Source organism: Sinocyclocheilus anshuiensis, unplaced genomic scaffold (assembly GCF_001515605.1).
Source record: "Sinocyclocheilus anshuiensis isolate Anshui unplaced genomic scaffold, SAMN03320099.WGS_v1.1 scaffold3274, whole genome shotgun sequence".
NCBI classification, from domain to species: Eukaryota; Metazoa; Chordata; class Actinopteri; order Cypriniformes; family Cyprinidae; genus Sinocyclocheilus; species Sinocyclocheilus anshuiensis.
In genome coordinates, this window is record NW_015537940.1 from 386,323 (window position 1) to 398,621 (window position 12,299).

The 12,299-nt window shown below is 38.8% G+C and overlaps 2 protein-coding genes across 3 annotated transcripts in view; both read right to left on the reverse strand.

Annotated features, from left to right (window-relative positions):
* The window catches only part of LOC107663392 (tumor necrosis factor, alpha-induced protein 8-like protein 2 B), a 7,914-nt gene extending 3,967 nt beyond the window's left edge, over positions 1 to 3,947 (reverse strand). For both annotated transcript variants that reach the window (XM_016453606.1, XM_016453616.1), the window contains exon 1: positions 3,729 to 3,947. The gene's annotated coding sequence lies outside the window, so the exon portion shown is untranslated. The remainder of the gene's footprint in view (positions 1 to 3,728) is intronic.
* A 2,725-nt stretch (positions 3,948 to 6,672) lies between these two features.
* LOC107663441 (soluble guanylate cyclase 88E-like) overlaps positions 6,673 to 12,299 on the reverse strand; it is a 16,086-nt gene continuing 10,459 nt past the window's right edge. The window contains exons 18-19 of the mRNA XM_016453683.1: positions 7,488 to 7,606; positions 6,673 to 7,033 (exon numbers count right to left, since the gene is read on the reverse strand). Of these exons, the coding sequence (XP_016309169.1) occupies positions 6,673 to 7,033; positions 7,488 to 7,606 (480 nt within the window). The remainder of the gene's footprint in view (positions 7,034 to 7,487; positions 7,607 to 12,299) is intronic.

Here is a 12,299-nt window from a genome sequence, read left to right on the forward strand (position 1 = left end):
GTCTGTGAGTCAGAACAGCCGGCATTGTAGTCTACTCTACCAGGATCAGGAAACAGTCCTCCATAAAATGCTCAGCACACATCTGAATATTTGGGTTGAACTGTTCTGGAACAGTGTTGTAAATACAACTTAACCACTGATTTCTAGTCGTGTCCTCTTTTGGAAGGCCAAACAAAGTATTTTTGCTTTCGCAACGAAACACACAGCGTCTTCACAACATGATAAAGTTACGCCTTCTTTCTTTGTGTGAACATTTTTCCTGTGTTCCTGTGGCTCAGTGGTAGAGTATTGCGTTAGCAACGAAAAAGGTTGTGGGTTCAATTCCCAAGGAACACACATACTGGTAAAAAAATGTATAGCCTGAATGCACTGTAAGTCGCTTTGGACAAAAGCATCTGCTAAATGCATAAATTAAATTAAATTAAACATTTGGGCGGTGTTATGCAAATCTTCCCACACAGTGACGTAGACATGTGGAGGCGTGTTAGAACGAGGCATTTTAGGTACGCGTGGACTAGTCTTAACTTTTATAAAGAATATCTCTTTGGGTTTGAGACTTTAGTCTTTGCAACTTTAGGGATCTGATCAGCTTGTAACACTCCAAAGAGAAAGGAAAATTTGAAATCGCATCATATGACCCCTTTAACACACAACTTCTCATTTACTCTAATTAATCTAAATAGTGCAAAACTGATCTGATGTTAAATGTTTCACAATATGTGGCTATTTAGATGCAACTTTATTTCTTTTTTTTTAGAAAATAAATATAAAATTTGTTTGGAAGTTGCTTCTGCTGACTTAAAATATGTTCTTAAACATCTGATCAGATCAGGCTTATACTGGGTTTGATAATTCCTTTTTTTAAGGGGTTTCTTTTCAGTTTTCTACAGTACCTCAAAACATACTCAAATATAATATGTGACCCTGGACCACAAAACCAGTCTTAAGTTGCTGGGGTATATTTGTAGCAATAACCAAAAATACATTGTATGGGTCAAAATGATTGATTTTTATTTTATACCAAAAATCATTAGGATATTAAGTAAAGATCATGTTCCATGAAGATATTTTGTAAATTTCCTACTGTAAATATATTAAAACTTAATTTTTGATTAGTAATATGCATTGCTAAGAACTTCATTTGGATAACTTTAAGGGTGATTTTCTCAATATTTAGATTTTTTTGCACCGTCAGATTCCAGATTTTCAAATAGTTGTATCTCGGCCAAATATTGTCCTAACAAACCATACATCAATGGAAAGCTTATTTATTCAGCTTGTATAAATCTCAATTTCGAAAAATTGACCCTTATGACAGGTTTTGTGGTCCAGGGTCACATATATAATATTATTTATTTATTTTTTTAAATAAGAAACAACATGTGTGTACAGTCAATCATGAGCATCAGGTAAGAGTTAATATGATCTGTTTTATTTAATAAAATGATTAAATAAAAGAAATTAGAATAATTAAAAGAAAGAAAATAAATGTTAAAAAAATTTGATTTTTTTTTTTATAAAACACTAATAAAATAAAATATATTAATAATTGTAATTAATATTAATCATTTTACATGATTAATGATTTAATATTATTTGATTAAAATGTATTATTTATTACAATTTATTAAATAATATTATTAAATAAATCATTTTTTTATGTAATAAGTAAAATTATCAATTAAATTATTTTAAAACAAATCATTGTGCTCATAGATTTTTTGAGGCCCATACTGAGCTCATTCATACCTGACAAGATGAGACATGAGCAACTTTACATTAATTTGATTACGACTGACTTTTAGTTCTAACTTCAAAAAACATCTAAGGCAATCTAAGGTCAAGCAAATTCATTAATGTTATACCTCTTCACTTAGAATTAGCTGACATGGCCATCTGCATCCACTCTCCTGATTGAAAGGTTTTTCACAGACAAGGTAAATATTTAGCATTCCTCAGATGACTTCAGCGCAAAGCCTGAGGATCTGTGTGTGTGTGTGTGTGTGTTCACATGTATGTAAAGCCCAGGGGATTTACAGGATATGAAGAATCATGTTGTTCCTCCATCCTAAAGACCACAGTAGTCACCCTGTCATTACAAGCAGCAACTCACAGCACAAGCCCAAGTGACAGCACAGAAGAGATGGGTCAAAACCTGTTGCACAGGATTTGGCAGCCTACTGTTGTTGTGTCTTTTCAGAAGGGTCAAACGTGACTTTTACGATAAATGTATATAAAATGAGAGTGTGGAAAGTACTGTTTTGAAGTGAGTGAGTGAGTGGGAGCAGTTTGTTTCTGAATGACTCTTGGCTAAATTAAAGTGATAGATGACGAGAAAGTCAGTCCTGCTGAAAAAAACTCCTGCTTAATCCAGGTTTACTGGTGTTAAACTATTTTAGATCTATTTTAGGTCTACAGCTGGTCTCTCAGTGCCCAAACCCCCTCTAAAACCAGCTTAGGCTGGTTTAAGATTTCAGCAAAGAGAACCCTACCTAGACTATCTTTAAACCGCCACAGATTTCCAAGCTGGTTTATGATGATGTTCCTCATAAAAAAAAAAAAAAAAATGTAATTCTACATGATCTTTCAATTAAGCTTGTTGACTGAAGTATGCCAGCTGGTTAAGCTAGTTTAGAAGCCTGATAGGACATCAGACCACATATGCCAGCATCCAAAACACAACGCATGCTGGGCTTTTCAACCTGGCTTTCTCTAATAACAGGCTTTAATCATCATTGCTTAAAGAAAATCATTAAAGAATCATGCGTTAATGTGTCTACCCAGTTTTAAATCATTCCTATGCCCGTCTACACAGACATACGCGAGCAAACATGTGTTTGGTGCTTGTTCTCAGTGTGCCATGTGTTTCCTCTTCAATATCTCCCCACATCACCTGAATAGTAAGGTCTGAGTATGTGATGATGTCAGGTATTGTGCAAAACTCTCCTTATTACCCAATACTGCCTGTTTTTTCACTGTTTATTTACTGCCATTTTCATTCTTTGCATGTGGTAAAAGTCCAGTGTTGTTTTCTTTGTAAAGTTAGCATGTGTGTGACTCATATGCATGTGTGCGACTCTTTCAACTCAGCCTGAGAAGTTGTTTTTTTAATATGACCAAACAATGGTTAAACCTGGTCATAAAGGAAGTGAAACTCTGGGCTGTTAGGCACAGCTTTTAGCCCCTTTTTTCAGTTAAACCCACAACAGCTAATTTCTTCTGACACATGCTGCTACAAAAAGGCTCACATCAACTATCCAAAGCCTGAGTTCACAGAGCTTAGGACATGGTTGACCCTGAATATGAGACATCACACTCTTTATTTCAGCAGATGGTGTTTTCTTCATATTGCTGGCTTATAAAGGAAGACTGGACACGGTTGTTTATAAAAGGTCCACCGGATGGAAGATCAACTATCCCAGTGTGTTTTAGATGTTTAACATGGGAGTGGTTGAACAGAAAACAAGTTTAAACTTGACATTATTGTCTACAAACCTCCATATTTCCTAAGCATACACTAATAAACAAAACAAATCTATAAAATTAAAGTTTCTCTTGCTGTTAAAACAGAATACTGGCATCTTTTTTTATTTTATTTTAACAACACCTGGAAGAGTTTGCTATGCTTTTAATCAACTAAAGTAACATCATCTCATGTGTACATGATCACAGCGCTCTCTGAGATGATGGAGGAGAGGGCACAGAGGTCAAGACCAAGACAAACTCACCTGGCTTCTCTCTCGTTCACTCTCCCTCTTCTGTTCAAACGCTCTGTCCTTCCTCTGCGCTTAGATCAGGTGGTTGAAATCCAGCGCGCGAGTGATGAAATAATCTCCTCAGACAGCTGAAATCAAAGAAAACTCCTCTACAAACTCTGTCTTGTGCTCACACTACTGTAAAAAGATAATTTGACTTGTACTTCCTTGAGGAGCTAAATGTATAAGACACACCCCTGAGTGTGCTTCTCTCTCTCATCTCTTTCTCTCTCCACCCTGTCAGTGTGTTAGCTGCTGACATGGTGTGTCTGCTTGCCCTAACAAGTGCAACCCTTGTAAAGAATTCAGCAGTAATCCAGGATGCGGCACAGTGAAAAAGGAGGTTTTAGTCTCTTTGTGATCTGGTATGCAGCCACTGTCATCACTGACACTGCTATGTTTCTCACTTAACTGTGTTTCTTATTTAACAAAATCATTAATGGTCCAAACTATGATATTTAATTGAGTTCTATTTTCTGGTCTGGAATTGCACAAACAGACAAGCAAAAAGACTCTTGAAATGCCACTCAGACAATCAGATTTAAGGACTGAATACTAATCACTATATATATATATATGTGTTGTTGTTGCTGCTGCTGCTTTCTGATCAGTGTTCCCATTTTTTTTTACTGCTTACAAAACCATGAATTCATTTTCAGTTGAATAATATTCTCACTTTGCATGGCTAGGACAGCTATTTGTTTACACATCAAAAACATACAGATATTTCATTGATTTTATGCTAATTGGATTACTGAATTGCTTTGCTTACAACTGCATGGTTCACAGATTTTTTGTTTGATATTTATGTACCAGCAGTTGATTTTTACTTTAAGCAAGGTTTAGCTCTTTTTCTTTATATTATGAAGCTATTATATTAACTTTTTTTCAGTGGTGTCATCATTTATTTAATTTAATTCTATTTTATTGCTTCTCATCAAATTCCTTTATAGTTTTAATTGTTTGACAGTTTTAACATATGTAAATGCACCCTAAAAATATTAAATTTTAAAGCTTTAAAAATCACCTTTGGTTTGTTTACTGGAGGCATTAGGGGATGTTTTCCTCCTAATATATATATATATATATATATATATATATATATATTAGAAGTTTGTATTCTTAAAATTCTCCAATGATGCATGTATCTTAAAATATTGTTAGTAGACAAGTTAAAAGTGTGAAAAATGTATAATAAAGTTTATTTCTAAAAGGCCACAAGGCTAAAAATGCTCTTAATGAAGGAAACATCTTTGTACACAAACATCCTTTTATAACTGAACATATTATGTTCTTAGGCAGCCAATCATGTTATATATTCCATTTTATTTTAGTGTGGCTTCCAAACACTATGCAAACACAGATTGTAAACACAAACAGAGAAGTGAAGTCTGTCATTGATGGAAAGCTGGGTGATAACAGCACTTTATTTGCCCTTTTCTTTTGTAAACTTCATTGTTTAGTCACTAACATTAGAAACTGCTGTACAATGAATTGGTCCTGTGTAATAGAAAGTCACCCTCAGGGCTAATGTCTGTGCATTGGTAATGTCTATACTAAAAAAGGCTGCTTATCTCTCTGGTATCTGAATGGAAACCATCTGGACTTAAGCTCTAATGCATAAAGACTACAAAATGAATCGATGCATCTGGCTTGATTTGTGAAAGTTTTGTTTACAATCTGTAATATTGCTTAGATCCATCACCTCAGCTGAATTCTCAAGTTACAGTAGTTTTCTCCTCCATTTGTATGAGACTGAAATTGAAAACATGACATTTGTGTTTTTCTGCAAAGCTAAGACCATTCAGGCAAAGTAAGAATTAAGCTTGTCTCCAAGACAACAGTCAGGAAGTGTCGCTTAAGTGGTTTCCTGATGGCTTCCTCTTTATCGCTGAATGATATCTGACATGTTGTGTGTGTGTGCAAGTGTGTAATGGGTTTCAGAGATGAAGCAATGAATATCCAGTTAGCTACAGTTTAATGAATTTAATGTGTTTTGCGATATTTGTGATAATGTAAATGTTATGACTGCCTTAATCTGGTAAAAAAATTTTCTAAAAAGATTTCTGTTACATTTTCTTTTTATATCATTTATGTTATTCCTTTCTTGTCTCTAAGCAGAGTTTGAAGTAATATCAGCAAATTTTATTTGTGGCTTAAGAGACAGAGATAGTTTGCTAAGTGGTAAGAATATCATGCTAGTGTGTGTTTCCTGGTTTATCTTGTATATCTGTGTTTACGTGTGTGTGTGTGTGTGTGTGTGTAGGCCTGTCTAAATGTAGGTGTCTGTCTTTGGGTGTGCGTGTGTTCACATGTTTTATTTAGGTCACTTGGTTTTATCTGATGTGTTCGCTCTTACTTGAGCAAAGTATGTGTTTCACTGCAATATTACAGTGCTCATCAAACAATAAAGTCAAGTGTAAGCTGTAAACAATCACATTTAACATATAAGAGGTACAACAAACTCTTTGTTGTCACAGTAACTGAATGAATACAGGGATTCAGCACTTGTATCATAGTTAATCTCTCTAAAGTTTAACATGAATGTTGTAACTGTACATGCTAATATACTCAATATAGATAGATTTTAACATATCACATGTTAATATTAATAAAACATTCAAATACAGTTAAACTTTTTAATGAGGAAGTACTGCAGCAGCCAAACTGCACTTTCTGTTTGATACCCAGGCTTTGGATGTCCTCTTTTATTTTCAATATAATTTGGTTACATGTGTTTTATGGCACATCTAAATGAAGTGTGAAGCATGAAAAACATGATTTATTTTCCACAGCCAGATTGTTCATTCACATTTATTCACCAGATTTAATCCCACAATTTGCTGCCACAAATGCAGAACTGATCTGATCTATATGTGATGTAATAAACACTATTTTATCAATCTCTCCTGGCTATTCACAGCAGATTGCAGGCTGTGCTTCGCATAGGGAGGTTAGCTGGTAATCTTGAGTACTGGCTTCTGAAACTGTGCTTTTTGTCGTTTAGCTCTGGAGCTGCATTCTCCTGGCTGCCAGCAGGGGGAGTGCTTTCCTGCGCATTAACAGAAGCGTTCTCTGCCTTCCCTCCTTTGCTATTCTTTGTCTTTTTAACCTTTTCTTTGTCCTGGGACTCATTGAATGTGTTTGGGTCTGTAGCGCCCTCTAGTGCTGGCAGGGTGTCAGGGGGCAAGTCAGTGGGAGTGGGTTTGCCCTCAGCCTGCTCCTCATTGGGGGTGTTCATGTTTGATGGGGAATGTTTGCTGTTGGTGCTCGTGGAACTAAGGAGAAAAGGCATTGAAGATGGAAGAAGACACAAGCACAACTGTTAAGACTATTTATTAGGATTTTTTTCTGGAGAACATAAAAAAAACATGATGGATTGAAAAGTGCAAGGTTGTGGCCTGCTCAAATGATTGGCAGGTAAGTCATATTATCATGTTTCAGGCATCAAAATAGTTCATTTTAAACTGCAGAAAATTTTAAATGCGCATTTATGTTAGGCCATCTTATATTAAGTGCTTGCTAAGAAGATCTGCATATGTTGTGTTTTGTATTTGTTGGTATGCTAGTGTTCCCAGTAGGCCTTTTGGACTAGCAAAAGTTCCTTAGTCAACTATTAAGCTTGTCAACCAGTTTTACCAGTTATTTTTTGTCCACCTGTTAGAATTCTGGTCTTTTCAGCTGGGTGGATCACATAGTGTTGCGTTTTGAGTTGTGCTTTTCCAAACTCACCCATTTGAGCTTCTGTCTTCTGAGTCTTTCTGCTCATTGCTGTATCTGAGCTCTGCTGGGGTCTTAAATGAGAGATCTCTCTTTCCCTTCAGCCAGTATGTCTTCATATAACCTTTACCCTTAATCAACAGGGATTAGAGTTGATTTCACACCAATTTAAGATGTTATTTGTTTGCAGTATGAGTCATATAAAGTCATACTCATTTCCCCCCCTTCATTTGAAAAGTTTTACACTGAAAAATGAATAGTACTTTTTGAAATATGCTTAAGGGATGCTCATTTCGGTTAATTTTCCAGACCGACAACCGCCGCTCGTTATATGAACATTAACCGTTAACTGATAAGATTTGAATATTAAATTAGTATTAAATAAATAACAGAATGGACGAGTGTCTGTGACCCAATAAAAATACACCTGCACTGCTTCTGAGAACAAAGAAAAAAGAATAAAAATAATATAAATAAAAATAATAAAATAGGCCTACACAAAATATTTTCACTTAAATAATTAACACACACTGAATCCTTATATATGCTTTGAAGATCTGCATGTTTTTCATCTGACATAAAAATAAATAGCAGGCCTACCTCAGAGCACAACTTGTCTAGTTTTTTATTTTTAAAAATTAACGTCGACGTGCTCTGGGGCATAGTCTGGAGCGCAGCCTGTTCCGTGACAGAAAACACCGGTTTCTGCAGCGTTGAGCATTGTAGACAATCAAATACATTTTTATGATTGCTCAGATTTCTAACGTAATCTCGGTTCCCTGAGTTAAGGGAAGGAGCATTGCGTCGCTGACGCTTATGGGGAAACTACTGTTTACTCTGATACTGAAGCCTGATTTGTTCACGTTCGTGTAACTGCACGAACCAATAGCGCTTCAACCCGCCAAAAGGGGAGGAGCCGACTGCTATGTAAGCATGAGCCAATAATGAGGACCCTGCTCACCTTCTAAATTGGGGAGTGCTAGGAGGGGGATGACTTGTGCTCTGAACAGAGTGGAAAGCACTTTTGGCACATAGCCGTAGGGCTGCACGATTAATCGAATGCGATTGTCATGCGCATTTTGTTAGTAAAGCCGGTTCTGTAATCAGCAGGAAATCATCATCACGTGCTTTCAGATGGAGCAGAATTTACTACACATAGCCGTAGTTCACTGACAAGTTATGCAAAAAAAAAATCGCAATTATTGCGCGATTATGAAATCGTTCGCGATAATGACAGCTGTTTGCATAGCTTCTCAGTGAACTACGGCTCTGTGAAGTAAATGCTGCTCCATCTGAAAGCATGTGAAAATACCACATTTAATAACATATTTTTACTCCAAACTCACTTCATAACGGCAGTCGAGTGTTTGAAATAAATCCTTCTGTGAGATGATGTGGCTTCTTACACAGAATAAGCCACGCAACATATTTCATAGTATTTAAGCAGTGATAAAGGCATTGCATTATAAATATACTTTATTTGAATGAAAATTATAATAATAAGAACTCAGATAAACCGTATATTGCCGTAGTCGTGTGTTTATTAGTCACGTTGAATCATTGAAAGCAGTTGAATCTTCTGTTTATTCAGCTGCAGTCCTGGGTTTCTTCTGCGAGGCGTATTTGGAGTTTCAGCGCGAGAGCGCCCTCTGGCCTTTGGATGGAGATTTACTGCTGATCACAGAACCGTGCTTCACTGAAAGATACGCATGACAATCGCAGCTTCTATCGAATTGCATTCTCGATTCCATTTCGATTTATCGTGCAGCCCTACATAGCCGTGTCTCGGTTTGAGGATGACTCTGCAGTCGTTATGCCTAAACTAAAGACAGAAAGCACTGACTGACAGTGCTTGCAGGTCACCCACTCGCTTGACCGACGCTAAAGCCAGAAAGAGGGCTCTCTTAAGCGTCAGGGGCCGCAAGTCGGCCGACTGGAGCGGCTCAAAAGGAGGACTTTGCAGGGCTCTGAGGACTATACATAAGTCCCAAGTCGGCACAGTATGAGGCCGAGGCAGACTCAATCTCCGAGTTCCCCTCAGAAACTTAACGACTAGGTCCTTTCTGCTGACTGACAGGCCAGCCACGAGATAATGATTCACCGTGATGGCTGCCACATATACTTTGAACATGGAAGGGGTGCACCCCTTGTCCAGCAGCTCTTGTAAAAAGGTTAGCATGTAGGACATGTCGCACGATGATGGGTCCTGGTTCAATGCTGCACACCAGTCAGAAAGACTGACTATTTAAGGGCGTAAAGACGTCTTGTAGACGGAGCTGTAGCCTCTAAAATGGTATTAGTTACACTCATGGGGAGCTGCAAAGGCTCCTGTCAAGGGGCCAAACATGAAGGCTCCACAGCTCTGGCCGGGGATGCCAAGTCATGCCCTTCGCTTGCGAGATAAGGTCCTTCCTCATTAATATATGCCAATAGCAGCTGAATCAACTTGGGGAACCACATCTTGATTCCTCCAGAGTGGGGCCACCAAGAGGACTGAGCATCTGACTTCCCTGACCCGTCTGATAACCTGAGGAAGCAGGGCAACCAGGGGGAAGGCATCTCGCTGCTTCGAAAAAATAAGTTGGGCAGTGAAAGTTGTCTTCTGTGGGGAAGAGGTCCACCTCTGCCCTGCCGAAAACAGACTAGATGATTTGAACCATTTGGGGATGTAGTCTCCATTCTCCTGGAGCCACATTGTCCCTGGACAGCATGTCTGCCCCTTGGTTCAGTCTGCCCGGTACATGAACATAGGCTTTGAACCAAAACTGGAGGGGCCACATGTGAAGCATTCCAAGAGGAATCACAAAGGACGTGGACGATATCAGGCCGAGCATCCTCTGGAAAGAGCTGAGGGGACGTGAAGTACCCAGTTTGAATGACGCCGCTGAACAGTGAGAGAGCGTTCCGGTGTAATCCATGCCCGCATCTGGGCAGAATCAATAACTGTCCCCATGAAGACTACTCGCTGGGAGACAGAGAGCTCTTGGCTAAATTAATTATTAGCACAAGCCGGTCCAGGTGGCTGAGCAGCAGCAACCTGTGAGCGATGAGATCCTGTTCCGATCTGGCTAAGACCAGCCAATGGTCTAGGTAATTCATAATGCAGATTTCCATCTGTCTCAGAGGGTAAAAGAGCGGCGTCTGTGCACTTCTTAAAGTGCGTAGGGCCAGAGACAGTCACCCCCTCAAACGTGAATCTCAAGAGCAGTCTGCGATGAGGGGCTATCTGGATGTGAAAATAAATGTCTTTCAGATCCACCAATTAAAAAAACCAATCCCCGGGGCTAGGGCTGCACGATAAATCGCATGCGATATTTAATGCGCATCTTGTCGGAAAGCCGGTTCATAAGATGCGCGTTAAATATCGCATGCGATTTATCGTGCAGCCCTACGCGGGGCATATTGTCTGAGGATCTGCTTCCAAGTCAGCATCTTGAATGGGCAATTCTTAAGTGCACGTTTCAGATGCCTGAGCCCGCCATTTTTTTGGGAACGAAGAAGTAAGCTGTAAAAGCCTGACTCGCTGTTCGCTAGAGGAACCGTTTCCATGCTTCCTTCTGCAAGCAGATTTTGCACTTCAGACCGGAGAACATGAGCACTATTGTCCTGTACTGAATTTTGAATAATGCCTCTGAAGTGAGATGGCCTGCGAGCGAACTGAAGCAAGTAACCTCATTCTACGGGGCTGAAGCACTTAGGCAGGAAGTGGTGCATAACCTGTGACGACTTATGCGCTGCAGTGAAGTGCTTTGCAAATCTGTCGGGCAGATGGCGGGTAGAGGTGTGCAGCGAAAGCCTCTTCTCAAAGAGGAACTTGCCATATCCTCTTACTCTAATGCCGTCAACAGAGGTGAGGGCAGCAGGAATAGAAAAGTGGACACGTGCCGAGTAGGTGCGTGCCACGCCTTGGTAAGTTCATCGTGAACTTCCGGGAAAAATGGCACCGGTCTCTAGCGGGAGATTCGTTGATGACAGACCAGTGGGCATCATTCGTCTAAATGGCACGGGCAGGCTCTTCCGGAGCCAAACATTTTGTGCTGAGATTCTCCACAGCCTGGTGAGAATGTGAATCAGTTCGCTCTCCATCGGCCCGTAATAATCTATTTGGGAGAAGGGTGTCAGGATCCTCTCCGGAGCATGCCCAATCCTCCAAATCTGAAGCTGTCAGTGATATAGAATCATCAGTGACAGCATTCTCCTCTGATCTGCCTAAAAAGATCAAACTGCTCGTAGACGAGGGTGCTGATCCTCATGTGTAAACACACCGGCAGATCAAAGCGCTGCGTGAGACTTATGCTCTCACAGTGAGAGCAGTCTGCCTCAGTGAGCGCAGCCTCAGTGTGGGCGTGGCCCAAGAACCAAATATATACACTACCATTCAAAAGTTTGGGGTCAGTAAGATTTAAAAAAAATAATTTAATACTTTTATTCAGCAAGGATGCATTAAATTGATCGCAACAATGACAGTAACTACTTTAGCAAAAAAAAAAATTATGTTTCAGATAAATGATGTTCTTTTAAACTTTCTATTAATCAAAGAATCTTAAAAAAAAGTGTCATGGGTTCCACAACAATATTAAGCAGCACAACTATTTTCAACATTGATAATAATAAGAAATGTTTCTTGGGCTTTTTAGAATGATTTCTGAAGGATCATGTGACACTAAAGACTGTAGTAATGGCTGTTGAAAATTCAGCTTTGACATCACATGAATAAATTACATTTTAAAATAAATTATTATAACATTTCACTATATTTCTGTTATGCCTTGGTAAGAATTAGAGACTTACAAAAAAAAAAAAAAAAAAAAAACTTAACCAGCA